We start from the raw sequence: 20345 nt of genomic DNA, 5'->3' as shown, positions 1-20345 counted from the left end.
GTCTGCACAGTAAGGCAGTTTGGACAGCGGTTATTGAGCTGACGGTGGCAGTTGAGTCCTTGGAATTGGCCACTTGGACTCTCTTAGAAAATGTAGGTGCTTATACTGAGACAGCACAACAGGTGTGTCTCTAACTTCTCCTTCTGTGGTGGCAAAGATGTCCATGTCCAGGGCCAAGGGGCCTCCATACAGAGCTGGTTTATCCATGAGACCTTGTCCAGTGTGGACACTGTCAAGCTTACCTGCCTACGCTCCGTTCTCCAGTCACAGCACATTCCTTCTGAGTCGGTAGGTGATGAGTCCTAGGCCACACGGAAGCAGCTCTTAAGCTGTGTGGGAATTTGGGGAGGCCAAGATCCAGGCTGACAACTACTGTCTCACAAGAAAAATAAAAGAGGCACATGTAATGTCACCTGAGATCGTCAGCTAACCTTTACGTGTGTGTGTGTGTGTGTGTGTGTGTGTGTGTGTGTGTGTGTGTGTGTACACAAGGGGTAATTTGGGAGAGAAAGTTTGGGAAAGAGTGTACCATAAGCATTATCATCCACTTTACATTGATGCTTTCCAACCCAATGGCCGTACTCTTGTTAGAGTTAGGAACTATGTCTTCCATTTGCATCTTCCAGTCAGTCACTCACACAAAGGTACACAGTAAAAACTAGCTCACTTGATGCCAATTTTCCCTCACATCTCCTCTCAGACATAATATATTAACAGCTATTTGCTAGCATGCTCACTAGCACTGATTGGCCGTTCACATGTACTCCAGACACTTGGTGTACTCGGCGAGACAGACAGACAGGCTGAAAGCTGGCCCCTGCCTCTGCACTCAATGTTGATGGACAACGAAAGTCCCGGAGACGGTCCAAAGTAATACGTTAGAAACATACAGGACTTGTGTGTCTTCAGAAGATTTGTCACTGCAGAGTCACAAAGGGGAAATGTCTCAGGTGGCAGGCATCTCTCTCTCCACACCAAGCCCTTCTTACCTGGAGATCTGGCACCCTCTTCTACCACTCAGGATGACCCCGCAGGCTTTCCCTCAATGGACCTGCCAGGCGATCTCATTCTCTGAACAAATTCTGCCCCTTCTTCAAAGTCTCAAAGTCATAGCCACGCCTTCTGCTGCATGGTCAGTGTGTCTGGTCCAGTGGACGTCTGCTCTAGCTATGCATTAGAAACATAGCATGGAAAAAATGTCATGTTCAGGATCCCTAGGCAGGTTTGAGTCATTTGGCCTGTAACATTGCCAAGGACTTCATGTTTTAGACATGTTCCTGGGTAACCCCAATGTCTGTGAAAATGGAGAGTGCTCTGCCTTCTGACTTATATTGTTCTCTGCTAAGGGATCCTGCTTTGCCTTTCCCTCACACTTGGCCCACAATCCCAGCTGCAGGTTTGCATGTTAAAAATTAATACGTGTGATTTCAGTTCTTTACAAAACTCAAGCAAATAGAGACATAGACTACCTGGGGTAAAATAAAATAGATGATATAAACACAATGTACAATACACTTGCACTCTGACCTACTTCTGACATCTTTTGGAAATGACTGGAGTCCTTGGGTACTTTAAAGTTTCAAGGTTTGAGATTCCCAAGGCAAGTTAACAAACTTGCCTAGTTAATGTATAAATTATCAACTGACGTGAAATAGAAAGTTCTGCTAAAATACAGCCTTGAGACTTTCTGCCCATGTTCCCTGTCTCCCAAAGCATTTCAGTCAACATCTACTGTTGAGAAAATGAAAGTCAGGTGACCTGGTTTTTTTTTTTTAGGGGAAATGTGACTCAGGCGGAATTCAGAGCCTTTCTCCTGACTCAGACGTCCAGCCTGTGATGAGGCCTGTGATTGTGTCAAACTGGGTAACTGCCTGCTTTGGGCTATTGCCAGGACTATAGATGTGATTTGCCAATGAATGCAATAGCGTGGGATAGCTCTCAGCCTACTACTATATCTTGCCTGGTACACAAAGTGTCTGGGGTATATGTGGATGGCAAATAAATGTGTGTATAATGGACTTCATTAGGATAAAATGACTCACATTAAGAAAGAGTACCCTCCTATATAATTTGAAATCGCTTAATTGCATTCAACATTACTAGAACACTAATATTTTGGTTGGTGATCAATGGGAATGGTAATAACATAAAATCTACATGTCTAACATCTAGTTTATCAGGAAAAATTAGCTAGTATGAAATGCATAATTTGTTTATAAAATGTGTTTTGGAAACATTTAAAGAATGAACATTTTTATTTGCCAATTTCACTGACTAGGCCTTTGTGTGTGCACAGAGAACTTTGTGAACAACTGTGGAAGAATTCCTAACTAACTGAAGGGTGTGTTTTGGACGCACATCAACTACTGACCTACAGTGATAGGAAACCGTTTCACCCTCCTAACGGATACTTAATGTATGCAAGCTAGGACAGCCATTTCTTCCACTTTATTTCGCTTCATTATTTATATCTTTCTGTTTTTACAATAATTTTATCAGAATTTGCTAGGTTTGGATTTTGATAGGTCAGAAAGAGGAAAAGACAGGAGGCACGGGTGTGAGGCGCCTGAGAGGTCCCCAGCCGTGCAGCTGTCCCCCTCATCCACAGGCCCATTTGTGTTGCTGGTTCTCTCAACCCTTTGCAGTTGACCTAGCAGCACTTGGTCGCTCTCGAGAAATAAAATGGAAGGCAGTGACACCATTGTATCATACGCTTTCAGGTGTGGATTCTGGCCTCTTTACAACTGTTATCAATCTTGGATAAATGCTCAGATCTCCCCCCCCCTCCAGTGCAGAACAAAGGGCTGCAAACACGATGAACTTCTGCAGCCATTTCACAGACAAGGGGAGCCTGGTGGGCCGAGCCAGCCCTGTGATAATTAGTAAGTAACAGTGACTTGAAACTTTCAGAGTACTGGTGACGTGATAGGAAATGAATGGGGGGGGGGGCAGGAAAGGAGGAGGAAAGAATAAGCTTAGGCTGAGAGAGAAGAGAAAGCCATTTCGCTCCACCGCATGGAGAAAATTCTCCATGCCCAGTGGTGTCATCCTGTAATTCCAGCTATTCAGGATGCTGACTGCATCAGCTACGGGAGGAGCACAAGGCCACTTTGGGCAACCTAGACCCTGTCCCCTAATTTAAAAATACAAGAAAGACTTGGACACAGCTTGGTGGCAGAGATACTGTTTAGCATGTGTTCAATCACTAGTACCACAAAAAGAAACAAACAAAAAATACTTATTCTTAAGCACACGACGGCTCTCATATGTTTTAAGGCTACAAACTGGTTAAAAATATATATATATATACATATATATATACATATATATGTATATATATATACACACACACACACACACACACACACACACACACACACACACACACACACATATATTTGAAGCTATATATCTTCAAGGCTAGAAATGATGCTCAGTTGGGTTGGTGTTCATCAGCATACGTAACACATTGTGGATCAAGCCCTGGCCCTAGTAAACTGATTGTGCATGCCTGTAATCCCAGCACTCAGGGAGTGGAGCCAAGGAAATTCAGAGTTAAGGTCATCTTCTGCTACAGGAAGAGTCCCAGCCCAGCTTTCCATCCATACAGTTGTACAGGAAAGAAAGAAGGAGAGGAAAAAGAAAATTCTTCTTTCGGCTTCTTGAGGGACAGTGGAGATCAACTAGTTCCACACAACTGTGGCAGTGCCGGCCAGCGACTGTGTCACTGATCGAGACCCTTCTAGTACCAAATGTGTATTAGAGGGCAGCCAGACGAATCATCTTCAGGGTCTGTCTGTTGAAGTGGAAAGACTCGAGCAGGAAATCTATGTGGTATCACCAGGCCAGAGGAGGAGCCTAAGGAGATGGGAAGTGGTCATTTGGAAGACTCCTGAACATGCAGAGGCAGGAGAGAGAGAACCTTCTCATGGCCTTCCACACAGATCTATAAATAACAGAAGTGAATGGGCCCTTGCTTTTTTAATTCCAGCCTTCACCCTCCAACGGGGTGGGAGGACCATGGTGACGCCTGAAGCTGGGGTTTAGAAAACAGCAACAGGAAGAGTTGTCAGACTTTACTCTGCATACCCTAACAAATCGTGGAGTCAACTCTTAAAGAAAGGGAGAATCTTTACTCCACACAGGAAATCAGAGTAATGTTTAGGGCGCTATGAAGACATAACAAAACTGTGATTCAAAACGACCAGTAATGATGAGAGTCGTCTGAAATGGGTGGAAACAGTCGCTAAATGCAGATGAGACAGTAGTAGCTCCTTGATTTTTGTCAGTAGAGAGCGTGGCCTCTTTCCATATGCATTGCTCCTCAGAATTACAGATGCTGTCCTGAGATGCCTTCATATCCCCTTTCCTCCCTCATCACAACCATCATCTGAAGCCACCCTCCTAGGCTTTTGGTACCTCCCTAGATGTGTGGATATCCATCAAAGTTGCCGATGAGATCTCCCTGCTTCAGGACCTTCCTTCCTGAGGAAAGCCTCCCTCCTACCCCTCCCTCCTTATTCTGTAAATTTTATATCAAAATATTATCCAGATCCACTTAGATCTTTGGTAGAACTTAATGCTTTCTTATTCTGATTGGATTTTGCTCTTGACTGTAATAAAGAAATACAACTTAATCACAAACATATTTTATACACTAGTATGTTTACTTTCTTCCCATACTTCCTATGGGTAGAGTAAGAGAGGTAGAAGAAAATATTCTATATTTGTAATTAAATAATTAGCCCCCTAGTTTCTTTCCTCTTTCATCTGCCAACTCTAATCAACTAAAAGCTTCCCAAACTGCAAGAATCATGGGTCTTTTCACTCTGGATGCTTGTAGCACATAAAAAGTAGCTTCTCTGTAGACATGTTTGCTAACTATGTTAGTGAATCTGCCAAAGTAATAGGAAGGGTAGGAGGTATAGACCAGGAGTGTAGCAACTTGAGCCAAACTAGTTCATCTCCTCTGTGAGGAAGCCTGGAGATTTGGGGTGCTGAATAGACTTCTGAGTGAAATACTGAGGTCTCATACAACTACCAACTATCAGAGACTTTGTGATTCAAGGTCACTGTGCCATTAAGTATGACCTGCTGCAGGTTTGTGGGATAGAGGATGTAACCTGGCAAGTTTTGTTCAATCATTTACCAAAAGCATAACTCCCCAAGCTTTTCTTTTTTTAATTCTAGAGGTAGTGGTAATCCATTGGCTGTCATTTGATATTACATAAAACCTTCACTTTTTTTAAAACCCTGTATCCTGGTTAGAGTTTACTGCTATGAACAGACACCATGACCATGGCAAGTCTTATAAAGCACAACATTTAATTGAAGCTGGCTTACCGGTTCAGAGGTTCCATCATCATCAAGCATCCAGGCAGGCACTATGCAGGAGGAACTGAGAGTTCTACATCTCCATCTGAAAGCTGCTAGTGGAAGACTCCCTTCCCAGCAGCTAGGACTAGGGTATTAAAGCCCACACCCATAGTGACACACTTACTCCAACAAGACCACACCTCCTAACAGTGATACTCCCCTGGCCTAACCATATGCAAACCATCATGCCTTGCCATCTCACAATACTTGTTTTGCATGTCTTAAGACTTTAACATGGATGAAGTATGGGTCAAGCCTCATTCCCTGCTCCAAAGTTAGTAAACTCCCCTTTAACTTGAAGCAATAGGTTGCTGTATGGGAGGGATAATCTTAGTGATGCAGAGTACAGCAACCCTTGAAGATTTGAAGTGTTTGAAGAACAGTATGACAGAATTATTGTATGTAGTAATATTTGCAGACCACTGTATAAAAATAGATGCTGTAGTTGATTTCACATCTGAAACAACCTAATGGCTAAACCTACTTCTAGCTAATAGAGGAAGAGACAGTGGTGTGGATCCTCAGAGGCATGCCCCCTTGCCCTACTCTCTCCTCACTGAATCTCTGACTCAAAGATTCTTTTTAACTCCTTCCCCATAACGTTGTCCTCACCCTCACCACCTCCCCACCCCGAATCCTCCCAGCATGGCTATTCCGGCGAATAGCAGGTCTGGTTTGACACAATCTGTGTTTTCTGTTTCATCCAAATATTGTCAACCACAGCCCATGTTAATTTTCCAGAAAATTCAGGACACACTGGGAACTTCACTATATTCATCTTTTCTGTGTTGCTGTACTGTTTCAAGTCTTCTTAGCACGCCAGGGCATGATAAAGGAGAGACAGGACTAACTGTACATTATATCATGTTGTAGAGATATGTACATATTGGGTGATCAGTTGATGAATAAGAGACTCAGAACTACACCACTTAAGCAATATTTAAGTGATGTTCTTGAACATGTCTGCAATATCTTAGGTGTTCAGTAAACACAAATCTGAAACACCAAATTTGGTTTTTAAAATAAATTGGCAAACTAGCAGCAGAGAGATGGCTTGGGTGGGGGGGGGTAAAGGTGTTTGCTGCCCAGCCTGATGATTGGGTGGGTTTCTGGAACTCATGTTGTGCAAAGACAGAACAGACTACCACGAGCATTCCTGAGGAGGTATTTAAATGACACCTCTGCGGTCAGACCGCCCATGCTCTAGAAAGCCCTTTACTTGATCCGTCTTGCTCCCTACACGTAATTGTTTTAGTCCCAGCATTTTGTCTGCCGTCACATTTATTAAAAATGAACACATAGAAATCAGAATATTAACTCTGTTCCTGAGATGAAGTTGACTGGGGAACATGCTGTTAGATATTTGGTCAAAAGCCTTGTTATATCGAATTTTATCCGACAACGGCAGCCCAGAATGCGCTTGGTGTATAGGCTGCCTTACAGGAGAGTCACGGGCTAAGCTACGCCTTCCTACAACCCTTTAAAAATAATCACTCTTCTACTTGAGATAAAAAGACAGATCAGGGATAAGCTGGCAGCAATTCCTCTCACAGTTTCCATTCCTGGGGACAAGTGTGGATGCTCTCTTCCTGTTATGGAAATAGTAAGGCCTGAGGAACGAACGATTCTCACTATCCACCCCACCCATTCCCTCCACCAGGTCTTCCCAGCTCCTGTGGTGAGAGGCCCGCCTTGTCCTGTCTACCCCTGACCACCCTAGGTGCTGTTGGAACACACTCACTACTGTCACACACACTGCTCCTGCTCCACTACCAGCCACAAGGCCTTGGTGACCATGCAGTGGCCCTTCTGAGGCTACTCCTTATCTGACCCCTCAGCTCTATCCCAGATGATTCTAGGGAGGAGAGCATGAAGAATGTTTTGAATACAAAGGTTCTTGTTTACACACCACTGTTCTATTCATGAACGTGCCCCATGCACACACAAGTCTACTCTAGACAGTTCTAAGGTCAGCATCAAGTAAGCCTTGCTTTTTACTAATGAAGTGGAAAGCTGGGAATTTTGAAATTAAAAATAGATTATAGCTCAGGTTTCAATTCCAATGCCTGCACATACTGGTTATGTGACTTGATTTCTCATTGCTTCTGTAATTTCATTCACAAGTTGTGGATTAGTGACAGGCAATCTCAGTGATTAGTATTAAAGTTTCAGTACAAGCTTTTATAATCATTATCATATTTAACATTCTAAGTTCAAGAAATAAATTCTATTTTATTTCTACATGATAGATTTATATTTTTTGAGGCAGGGTCTTGTTATATAGCCCTGGTTGGTTTGTGCTTTACAGATTTAAAGTCTGAGACCTAGTAAACGTTAAGAAACTTGTTCAAAGTTGCATGACCATTAGGTGACAGAGCTTGATATTAAATCTAGAAAAGCATATATTAGAACTCACGTAACTCTGACTAAATTAACGCTCTCAGAAGAGTTTCCTCATGTCTATAGGTATGTGGCAGATGCAGAGGGCATGTGCAGTACCTGCTGTATACTATGGAGTTCCAAACTGTGCCTGTCACCATCAGCATCACGGTCATCACTGCGAGGGACAGAGATTACATTCCAACTTAGCAACTGTGTTTTGCCATCCTGTTGTGGTGGTTTAAATAGGAATGCCCCCATAGACTCACGAGGGTGAATGGTTGGCCCATAGGGAGTGGCATTATTAGAAGGTGTGGCCTTGTTGGCAGAAGTGTGTCACTGTGGGGATGGGCTCTGAGGTCTAATGAGTTCAGGATGCATACAGTGTGACACAGTTAGCACTCTCGGCTCTTTCTCCAGCACATGCCCACCTGCACACCACCATGCTTCATGTCATGATGTCAGCGGACTGAACCTCTGAAACCGTAAGCCACCCAACTAAACGGTTTCCTTTGTAAGAGCTGCCGTGGTTTTCCAAAATGTCTAAGGTGCGCTAGTAAGATTCTTATGGCAGCAAAGAATGCTTCTATGGGCCAGTAAAATGTTAACTCTATGTATGCCAAAATGACCTGTTGGGGAACAACATGGGAGGGTTACCATTAAAACCCCGGTAAACCCAAGAAGAGATAACATCAACACTTGACTGATCAGATTACACCTAAAGAAGTACTTTTTGTTTGTATCTTTCATAGGTTAGTGTCAAGGCCAAATATATTTAAAGAGGCATGGCTTGTGTGGTAGAAATGCTAGAAGTTACCACACTTAGTGTGGTAGGAAAATTTGGGAAAATTTAACCAGGAGAAAAACCCTGCAAATGGCCTAAATTCCTAGCTATTTAAAATATAATTGTTAGTCATGTTTTTAGTAAAAATAAGTGGAATGTATATTATTCATAATATATTCAAGATGCTTTATAATCTATTTCTTTTCACTAATGAGTTCATATTTTGTCAATATTTATAATTTCTTATTCACATATGTAATATTTGGGCTTTATTTGTGCCCACCATACTAATAGTGTTATGTTTTAAATTCAGATTCAGATATATTAGAAATTACATAGGTAGTTACATATTATTACGTAGTTATATATGTGTGTTATTATATAGTTATCATATAGTATATGGTATACAGTATATAGTTAGTACCTAATCTGTGTAGTGTGGGTTACTAATTGGTTATTCATTGCTTTTTCATCTTGGTGTGCATATTATTTCTCAAATATCCTTGATTATAGCAGCTATAATTATACTAAAGTGCGTCTGAAAACTAACACATCTGGGAAACATCCTAATGAAAGCCTCAAAATCCCTCTGAACAGACAATTAGTCTCCAAGGTTCAATGAGCGTAGTTAAGGCTCCTGCTAGAATCTAAGCTCAGGAAAAGTCCCCGAACCCTCAAACCACTAGCTAGTGGAATATTGTTATTTGCAGAAGGGATTAAGCGTATTTAAAAGTAATAGAATGAGTTATTTTCAGGGTGTAAAATAATGCAATTGGCACAGGAGGCTAATTTCTTGATGATGTTTTTGTTACAGATATAATTAGAAAAATATAAATTATGTCACATGGAAAAACTACATTAGAATTGCAGTTACATTCCATATTACTCCTAAGCATATGGAAACACAGTCAAACACAGTGACAATTTATGGAATCATCTAAACTATTCATTACTTTATGATTAATTCATACAATTATATTCAGAGACATCTCACAACTTCCACTTTTAATAACTTCCTTTTTACTCCCCTAATGTCCTGTTTGTTCCCAGTATTTTCAGAGAGTTCATTACAGTTTTCTCTTTGGAAGGATGGAATTCTGTGTCTGTGCTTTACCAAAATAACCTCCCTCCAGAGCATGCTTCAGAGTGTTTATAATGGAGACATGTAAAATCTATATACCTGTCTCACTAGAGCTGCCAGCAAGTGTCATTCTACTTTCCTAAGAGGCGTTCTTCTGAGACAGTTTATATATGTAAATGTTCATACAGTTTGGTCTAAAACTATAAAAGTAGACTTTGGAAGTAGATAAGATTAGTTTTCATGTTCTCTTAGAGCCTTACTCTGTGTGCGTGTGTACGTGTGTGTGTGTGTGTGTGTGTGTGTGAGTATATTCATATGTGTGTGTATTTGCATGTGTGTCAGCATTTGCCTGTGTGTTCCTGCGTGTACATACGTGCGTGCGTGTGTGCGTGCACACACGTTCGTGAATGAGTGTGTGTGTATGTGTGTATACATGTATGTGTATGTGAACATGCATGCTTGCATGCAGGTGTGAGTATGTGTGTGTGTGTGCGCATGTGTGCCTGCATGTGCCTGCGTGTGCATGTGTCTGGTACTAAGGGTAGAACTCAGAGTCTCATTTATTTGCACTAATGAGCTATACTGAACTATATACATCCATCGTCTTGGGTGCTCCCCTTATTTAGTATTATATGCACAGCATTTTAGGGTTTATCTTAAGACACTCCAACAAGAAGCACTACATCAGTTCTCCAGGCTGCAATCCTGTTATTTTGTCCCCAGAATCATGATATAGATTTCTAGGTAATTTTAAACTGTGAAATTGTAGAAAAATTGAGTCTTGCTAAATGGTAATTCCGCTTTATAGTAGATGTAATCATTGAATTTAATCCTAAAGGCTGAGTTGCTATTGACCCCTGGGTGGTGGGGAGAGTAATTTCAGACAGAGAATAGTTTGTGAAAACATGGCTTATGTAAGAACTAGAATATTGTTCTGGCTGAATAGCACAGGATACAGGGTAGGCTGCTGACAGATTTTTAAGTGTTTACTATTTGCTTATAAAATGGATTTTTCTTTCTTCATTGAAGAAGCATTGCCTCCTCAACCTTTATTTGAAACCTCTTCAGCACTAGCAGTAAGATTTGAGTGAGGAGAGGTCGGAGGAATGCCGGATTTGCAGAACAAGGTGAGTTGAACAACAGGCTGGTTCTGGTCTCCACCCATCCTGCCAGCACCCATCCGAGCTCGGTTGCTTGCCTGATATCTGCAGCTCGTTTAGAAGCAGGGGAGAATAAAATAGAAACGTTCCGATTTTAATGAGTGGAAAGATCTATGAGTACAAACGCCTTCCTTGAAACAGCTTCATAAGTTACCTTTGTCATAATTAGTTGCTTCTTATTCTGTGTTTCCAACATTAAAAAGGCTTGGCTAATGCTTTTTGTTAATAGGATGTTTTATATATTTAACTGCCTCTCTCTCTCTTCTCCCCTTTCCTCTCTCCCTCTCGAGTCTCCATCTCTGTTTCTTCCTCCCTCCACCGCTATGGGTATTCGTGTATGTGCGTGCGTGCATGTGCGTGCATGTGCGTGTGCGTGTGCGTGTGTGTGTGTGTGTGTGTGTGTGTGTATGTGCGTGCGTGCGTGTGCGTGTGTGTGTGTGTGTGTGTGTTATGTGCCCTATTTATTCTACAGTTTCTTAACACAGAGAAGGTATAACATATGAGAGTGATGAGAAACTTGTGTGGTGTTCTCCATCAGTTCAATTTTGAGCCTACATCATATTAGTCTGCCTTCCACAGGTTACATAACCAATGCCAATGGTCAAGGTATATTCTTATTTCTGTTCTTCACTTCTATGTGACATTGTTAATAGTTCAAAATTACACTATATCACATATATGTTATATAAGTTATAGATACAATATATATGATCTAATTTTAACTTATACATATATATGCCATAGATTTTGAGAACTGTTAGTAAAGGCAATAGTTTAAAATTATATTGTATATAATATGTATTTAATAAGAACATAATATATAATTTTAAACTCTACCTATGCCATAGGCTTGGGAACTAGCAACGTTAGTGTCCTGTAGTTTATAAGAGCAAAGGTTATATTGACTTTTGATATAGTGATGAAAAAAATCATTCCTACAACACTAAAAATTATTTTTGATAAATTCTAACATTAGATTTTGACACGGTAAAAATATCAGTAATCTGTCTGGTATTATTGGCAATAACTGTTGTTAAAAGCATTGTGGCTTGTCTGACACTATGATACTGGTTGCCCTGGCCTTGGTATTTTTGAAGTTCTGCCCTACAGATCCACATTTCCTTGTGTCTTTCTGAGTTCATTGATCTTGATAGGAAGCACATCAGTATTCTAGAGCTCCTGAGCTATGGATGGACAAGGAAGTGTTGGGAGTGATGAATGCTAACTTTGAATAGTAGGAAAGACAGGAAGTGGTATGAGAATCCAGTATGCTAACATGAGGACACTGCCAGAGAGTGGGCAGATCTTTGTCATATAGATAGAATGACAGTAATCGGAGCATTTTCCCTAAATATTGTCTTTTTGTAAAATTGCTTGTATGAATTTTCTAACAAATCTATCTAGAGTTATGTGACCTTGTCACAGTTGAAACTGCACTAAAGCTTTTACCTCAGAGTTTCAGGGTCAGGATTTATCTATTTAATTTATTGTTTGTCACAACATGGTACTTCTTTAGGACATTAATGTACAATAGATTATGAAATAGTGATCATTTTGAAAGCTAATTGTGTACTTCCATTGATATATTAATTACATATAATACTTTTTATGCATGTCAGCTTGCCTTTTTACTTATAATAAATACATCATAAAAATCATACCAGATAACAGAAGGCCAGGGATTAGATTTCCAGGGTGTTTTTGTTTGTTTGTTTGTTTGTTTTGTTTTGTTTCTTTATTTTTTTTTCTGTTGTAAAAAAAAAAGCTGACCTGGAGGAAGAATAAATGGGAAATGTGTCTGGACATTTACCTTAGACTGACAGTGTGTCGTCACTGCCTCTTAACCACCTCGTACTGTGTGATCTGACAGTGTTGGCCCATTTCTGTAATTTAAGGATTTTATTCAAATGTTGACATTTTTTCCTCCTGGAAATACCGAGGAAGAAACCTTTTAAAAGGCATTTACCACTCGAACTCTGGCTTTGCTTTTGAATTGTATCATCTCATTAGTTAGGAGGCTGAGTCTCATTACTTTGTGTCTTTCCAGGATTATGTTATGTACACAGCAACCCTGTCATTACCAAAGCACATGCTGCTTCTCTTTTGTTAAAAAGCTCCAGCTTACAGCTACCACTTAAAGGTGCTTCACTAAAATAAAAAGCAATGTGTAGCGTCTTGTGCTAAGCTATAGGTGGGATGGGCCTGTTCTTCTATGGGTATCTGCTACAACTTTTTGTTTGTTTTTGTTGGTTTTCAGTAATAGTAAAGAGAAAGTGTTATACGGCAGCTAATATGACTTAGAAAACCTGTTTTTATTTGACAATGCCAAATTTATCAGCAAAGGACAAAAATGATGCTGTTAGAAATGCATTATATATTCAGATAACAGGGACTATGTGTGACAGACATGTGACCTTTAGTTTCTGATCATTAGCTTTGTCAAGCATTAGCTTAATAAATAAAAATTAAAATATTAACAATACTTAGTGAGCAACTGACAAATCAGAGTGTAGCCAATCAGAATTACACATGGTCCTGAATCAAGACTACCATGACAGTTCCAAAGCATATCGGCATGGCCTTCAGTACACTCAGAGAGGAACAGTCAGCTCTGTATTTGGTACGAGGGGCATCTCCCGAGTGACCTTACAAAGGCTGCAAAGCATCGTCTGTAAACCGAATGGCCTTTTCCTCAGCCCAGATGTCTTCCAGAGGCTGACCCTCCTGCAGTGTTACATGTGCTTCTCAGTGCTGCTCAGTTTTAACCATAACACTTGGTTAAGTTTATTTTATGCCTACATTCTATCAAAACGATATAGACAAAAATAGCATTGCCTATCACAGTTGAGTTGAAGTTTACTTTATAATCATTTCCTTATAATGCCATGCATATATACTGGCACTCTGAGCTTCAACTCTGCCCCTACTGAACTGTGCAAGTCTTGCCTGCGCTTGCCCACCTAGAACTCAGAGATGATACCACGTCCACTCAACATCTTGCCGTTGCTTGTGTTATTTCAGATATTCAGGAAAATAGCACCACTTATTAATTGTCTGGAAGAGATCTGATCTAAAGATAACATGTATGAGTCATTTATATCAGCCATAAAAGCATCTGAATATCTGTCATGACTGCCTTAATACATGCATTCTGGAATGCATGCCATACTGTTACTAAAATCGGGTTTTTAAGAAAATACCAGTCTCTTCACATTGGTCTACTAAGCTCTCATTTGTTCGAAGAGGACAGATTTTGAAGGTTAACACTGTGAGGTAGTAATTGCAGGTTTCTTTTCTTCTCACTGTTTGCTTGCATTTATTACATGGTTCTGATCCTGCAGGTAGGAGCACCCAGCAGGCTCAGGGCAGATGCTGCTGAAAACAAAGAGCTCTCCTGCTGGAACTGACCTTCATATTAGGATGCTTCAAGTCCACAACAGAATATCTAGAAATCATAGCTTTGGAAGACTGTAGCTTTTGAGAAGAGAAAATCTGCCAAGTCACTCAAAGCACAAAGGACTACAAAAGAGTCAATTTATAGCAGAGACCAGAGTAGACGAATACAAAGATAGAGTAACAGTTTTCCTCAGACGAAAGTTGGCAACCACGCTGCAAACCAGAACAGAATGGATAAGAGGGTTTGGGTTGTGCATATATGGAGTGTTCTGTAAAATCAAATAACCAGACTGAAGAGGCATGACTGAAAACAGAGCATGTATCTTGACCACAACTACAACGAGTTACTGCAGGTACAGCACAACCAGATATGCTTGAGACCAGTTGGAGTGACTTCTGAGAAGTCACAATGGCACTTGACCCATGAGCCCCATCCCTGCCAACAAAGCAAATTAGGTTCCCCAGGAACTTAAGCCAAACTCTAAAGAGAAGAAAATAAGGAACGCATAATTATAAAAGGAGTGTTTACCCAAGAGAGTTTGAAACTGACGTTAGCCTGAGACAGACACTGTCACAGTTTGGCTAGCACATGATGTGTCCTCCAGCAGCTTGGTCCTTGCTGTGGCAATGTGGGCCCTTACTCTTCAGTGAACTACCATCATGAGAGATCCACACAGTTCTCCTAGGAGCTCCACTCATCTGCAGTAGCTCCTTGACTTGATATTTGACACTGTAATCTGTCTTTCTGTATGTGTGCCCACCATGCCAATTTGACAAAACAAAGAAAACAGAAAAATAAACAAATAGCAACCAAGAAAACCAACCAGCACATTAGTTTTGTTTTCTGTTTTTGTTTTGTTTTTTAGTTTGTTTGTTCATCCATTGGAGACTATGACCCACCCTGAAGCTCAGGCTGGCCTGAAATACACCATGTGGCCCAGAATGGCCTGAAACTCCTGTACTGCCCCTGCCTCAAGCCTTGCTTAGTGCTGAGACTATAGGCCTGAGCTACAACACCCCATTCCTATTTCTTCCTGATTACAATGAAAGCCTCCATTATCTGAAATACGTTTCATGATTAAGAGGAACAATACATCTTTTACATAATTTAACTATTATAATTTGAAATTAAGTGCATGTATCATTATAAAAAATATGCTGATCATTGTTTTCTCAAATATGATACCTCATCTCAAGTAGTTTTAATTTATTTTCTTTATATCTTTATTTTAAAATGAAGTTTCAAACACTAGATTTCAGCTCAGGTCTTGAATATAATTACTAGGGTTGTCTTCAAGAAGCCCTGGTTTGTCCTCTTACTTCCCGTCCCCACACAGTTTTCTAGCATAGCTATTTAAAGATAAACAAAAATATGAATGTGTTATGTGGAGTTATAAGACTAGATATGGCGCGATCCCCGGTCTGAGTGTGCCTGAAGTTGACGCTAGTTTGAGATAAAAGTAGCTGCACTATGGCTTAGAGGAAAATAAATGTGGCACTGGACATGCATGTGTTCACTGTTCTTCTGACTGGAAGTAACACAATCAACCGCATTAGGTTCCTGATGCCTTTTAGCTTATGGTTTTGGGCATGTTGGATTGTAACCCAGGACCATAACTAAAATCAGCATTTTCCTCCTCTAAGTTGCTCTTGTCAGCAACAGAGCTATAATAAGAGCCTCCAACAATCCCCACTAAAGCGTATTGTGCAATCTTGGTTGAACTTGACTCTGGTTTCCTTAATATCTTCTGCCTGTGTCTGTTTTTCACAGTGAATTTTCCTGAAATAATAACTCGAGCTGTTAGCAATCACAATGATAAACTCAAAAGGAGATGAGAAAACTGTAACTTTTAAGTGCATATCATGCTAACACACATCTAGACACGCAGCATCTGCTTCGACCTTGTCTCCAGCTGAGCACACTGAGCCTTCCTACAGTCCGTGACCACTTCCATTTGTCGTGGCTCTTCCCGGTGCTGGAACAAGGCTGACTGTGTTACAGGGGGAGCCATTTGAACCGCTAACTGTGCTCAGCCATGCTCACCTGTGCTAAGACTAGGTGGAGTGAGACTCCGAGCATCGGGCTTTCTATCAGCTGCACACTTACTAAAAAAGAGGCACATGGGAGGGGAGAAGATGAATTCAAGGCCTCTTCTCAGTGTCGCTTCTTTGAAAGTCTTTAATACTACAAGTGAATGCTTTAAACTGTATCTTTGGTAATTAATATCTTACTTTTGCTTCTCAGTATTTATGATCAACAGAGCATGAAAGAGAGCACTCTTATCTTCAGAGGTGTTTTTACATTCGATGTATTGCCATTAACAAAGAAAATGCCTTTCAATGTGAAAAAAACACCTCTTTGAAGAGCTTTATTGTCTGCTTGCCTCATATGATGCTATAACTTTATTTTAGTCACAATATAGGAATAAAGAAATTATAGACTGAAGAGTAAATACAAATCTTATGTACTATAACACTCAAAGAAAAATGATTGCCACTGTCTGGAGAAAAGAGAAAACAATAAGACAGATAATGGTATTACTATTAACATTAATATTTAAGGACTCCTTTGAAGACAGTTGTAAAAAACTGTTAGACAACTATTTATCTCAGTAACAATTAAAAATCCAATTGTTTCCTCTAACTTTGTAATTTGTAAGATAGTGAATTCCACAGTTATAAGCAAGCATTCAGGAGTGCACATTTGGAATATACACACGTTCTGCTAGATTCCTGAAAACACTGCTATTGTCTACCTTGTGCTATGCACTATAGACAAGAGGGCACCTTAACCAATAGATGCCCGATTCAAAACAGAAAAGGAAGGAAGAGGAGGAGGCAAAGAAAGAGAAGATATCTGTCATTGAGACAGGCCTCTAATCTGTGTGCTGGCTGGTAAGAGTCCAGAGGATCTTCAGAGTATTCTTTCCCACAATGCTGCTGGTCTGTTTTGTATTTCACTGGCTTCTTTCTCTTCGATTCGCTTTTTTAACTCAGCTGCAGTTTCTTCCAGTTGTTGGATGTTCCATTGCCATTTCCTCCTATTTAACTGAATCTTCTTCACCTGACAATGCAAACGCTTAAGAATTGCATCGTATCTCTTATGTTGTACCTGTTAGGAAACAGTGCACATAAACAGTGCTTGTGAGCAGGAATCAATGGTCACAATAGACACTAATGCCTCTGGAGGGAAGCACTCAATTAGAAATAATTCATTGTAAATAATCAACAAGAATGATGTAAACAGTCAACATATTACCAACCCTGAAAGTTTTCTACAAACCACATAAAATGACCATAATACCTTATGTTGTGGATATCCTCTCTTGTCTCTGTCTCTGTCTCTCTGTCTCTGTCTCTCTATCTCTCTCTGTCTCTCTCTGTCTCTCTCTGTCTCTCTCTCTCTCTCTCTCTCTCTCTGTGTGTGTGTGTGTGTGTATGTATGTGTGTGTGTGTAAAGAAACTGGAAATCAGAGTAATTTGACAGAGTTTCAAAGTTAGCACTGTGTGGGATTTGAACTAGAATTCAGCACTGTGATGGAATACCTTTTGCTCGTCAAGGTAGTTGTGCACTGTTAAGTAACACTGTTAAGTAACAGTGGCCTGGAGTTGCCTGTGTGTTGACTCTGATGAAATGCGGTCTTGGCACCGAACTGAATCCTAACTTAGAAGCTGATTCTCACACAGCACAGCAGCCATGCTGCAGCAGTTCACAGCTGCCAGCCGGGAAGACAGCCAGTGGGGCTGCTTCTGCTTCTCACTCCCATGTCTGTCCAGCAGAGCTGCGGCCCACACCCCTCCGGGCCTCTGCACCTCCTCTGATTCTGAAGACTTACCAGTTCAGGAGTTGTCCACCTTCCTATTACACTCAGTTGATGTAATTGTGCTAATGTCCGTCTGATCAGTAGTTAAGAGAAATGCTTGTGTTTTCTATATTCAGCTTGAAAGATCTAAGACAGTGGTTCTCAACCTTCCTAATGCTGGGCCTGTTCAATACAGATCCCCGTGTTGTTGTGACCCTCAAGCATAAAATTACGTTCATTGCTACTACAAAACTGTAATTTTCTCCAGGGACAAGCTCTCCCCCATATGTTATGCAATGCCAGTCAGTCTTCCTAAACATATATTAATAATGAAATTGAGAGACAGTGAGGAGGGCTTGGAGTGGAGAGATTGTGGGTTGGAAATGATTTCATCACAATACTCATTTATGAGGATTCCTAAAATAATAATAATAGAAGCACAACCCCCCCCAAATAATAGAAAGTTAAAAATCAAATCAAAGCAAAAATCCCTATATTAGCACTGACCACACAAAGAATAGCTGTCTCGTTTGTTAAATGCAGAGGAATCAGCGACTGACGTTCTGAGGGAACGGATATTGTGAAATGGGAACAGCCCTCTCCCAGACACCAGTTCTCCGTATGGCCAGCCTGAAGAGGAGTGCCAAGTAGTGTCTGTTTATGAACAACCGACTGGAGTGGTCAAAGACCAGCTGTTGCGGTAAAATAATAAAAGGGTAACCTTTAATCCTGCGCTAGTGCGGGCATCCGTAGGGCCACATGACACTGTGGAGCATCTATGTCAGTGGGTCCACGCCGCCTCTAAGTACTCACAGACCCTGGCTCCTTTTGACCCGGCGTGCTCCACTCCACCTGCCCAGACTGACCGTCCCAGGGTGTTGTTTCACTCACTTTCCTTTGGCGTCTTGTTGCCCACCCTACACACACACACACATCCCAACTCTGTGACACGCTTTGTGTGTTCTGCCACTACACCCTTTGAACTCAATTAAGTCGTCACATCAAAGAACACACCAAACCACTCTGATCCAATAGGTATGATATAATTTGCCCACCTAGATAAAGTCAAATGATCTTGTACAATTCTATCCCTTATAAAATATTCCTAACAACCGTATCCATATAGAGATGCATCAAGAGAAATACCCACTTCCATGTTGCTCCCGCCTTGAATCTCCCACTTTCTCCTCCTCCTCTCTCCTACCTAGAATTTTCCCCACCTACCTTTCCTTCTCATCCAATGATAGGCTGGACCCACCTTGTTGTATAATGACATCATCCTACATCTAACAACTGTTGCTTCCTCCGCTTGGATGTTTATAGCCAGAGATTCATCCACAGAAACCCCCATACCAAGACCAAGAGACCCCCCCCTATACCTAACAGATATATTGAGGTTCTAATTATGGTTAGATAGTCAGTACCCTCCACTGGAAGTAGCAGACTCCCCAACTTGATCCTTGCTTTACTGTATGTACATGTGCTGATGTGCCTAGTCAGAATTCCAGGATTCAAATTATACAAGTCAATACCCAAGGACCAGGTTTGATAGTTAAACAATTCATATATAATCCAGACAAATTAATTTTAGCATGTTCACAGAACTATACAAACATAACAATTATCTGTTCTAGAACATCTTCATTATCTGCCCAAGAACACAAGTAACCATTAACAATTAATTCCATTTTCCTACCCTACTCTTTGCACTAGACAAGCACAAATCTAACTTTCCTTTTATGCATTTGCACATTCTTGACATTCAAATTATACGAGAGGTTTTCTGTGATTGGCTTTATCACCTAGCATACTATACTTAAGGGCCAGCCATGATGTAGACGCTACAGTACTTCATCTTCTTTACTGTCAAACAATGTTCCTCTGTATGATGAGTCACATTTGACTTTTCTAGTCCGACTGTTGACGGATGTTTGAGTTGTTTCCCATTTTTAGTTGTCATGATCATACTATTATGAATATTCATGTGTAGGTCTAGGTACAGACATATGTTTTCACCTTTCTTGACCATAAAACTAGGTATGGAATTCATAGGTCATGTAGTAATTTCATATTTAGTCCTCTGAAAAAGTAATTTACCAGAAACATTTTGCAGTCCCACCTGTAATATATGAGGGTTCCTATCTCTATACAGCTTCAAAATATTTATTACTATTTGCCATTTTTGTTAATAGCCATCCTTATGGATCTCAAATGATATTTCATAGCCAAACATTTATTGCTACATTTATTTGGTGGTGGTGATGATGGTGGAGATGGTGGTGGTGGTGGTGGTGGTGGTGATGATGGTGGTGATGGTGGTGGTGGTGGTGGTAATGGTGGTGGTGGTGATGATGGTGGTGGTGGTG

General features: G+C 40.7%; 1 protein-coding gene across 3 annotated transcripts in view; it reads right to left on the bottom strand.

Annotated features, from left to right (window-relative positions):
- Positions 1-16528: 16528 nt before the first annotated feature.
- Positions 16529-20345, bottom strand: part of CCDC122 (coiled-coil domain containing 122) — a 53106-nt gene continuing 49289 nt past the window's right edge. For all 3 annotated transcript variants that reach the window (XM_080917125.1, XM_080917127.1, XM_080917126.1), the window contains one exon: positions 16529-17288. In XM_080917125.1, the coding sequence (XP_080773251.1) occupies positions 17091-17288 (198 nt within the window). In that variant the 3' untranslated portion in view covers positions 16529-17090. The remainder of the gene's footprint in view (positions 17289-20345) is intronic.

This window comes from Micromys minutus (assembly GCF_963924665.1).
Source record: "Micromys minutus genome assembly, chromosome: 5".
In the NCBI taxonomy this organism is placed as follows: domain Eukaryota; kingdom Metazoa; phylum Chordata; class Mammalia; order Rodentia; family Muridae; genus Micromys; species Micromys minutus.
This window is presented reverse-complemented; position numbering and strand designations above follow the sequence as displayed.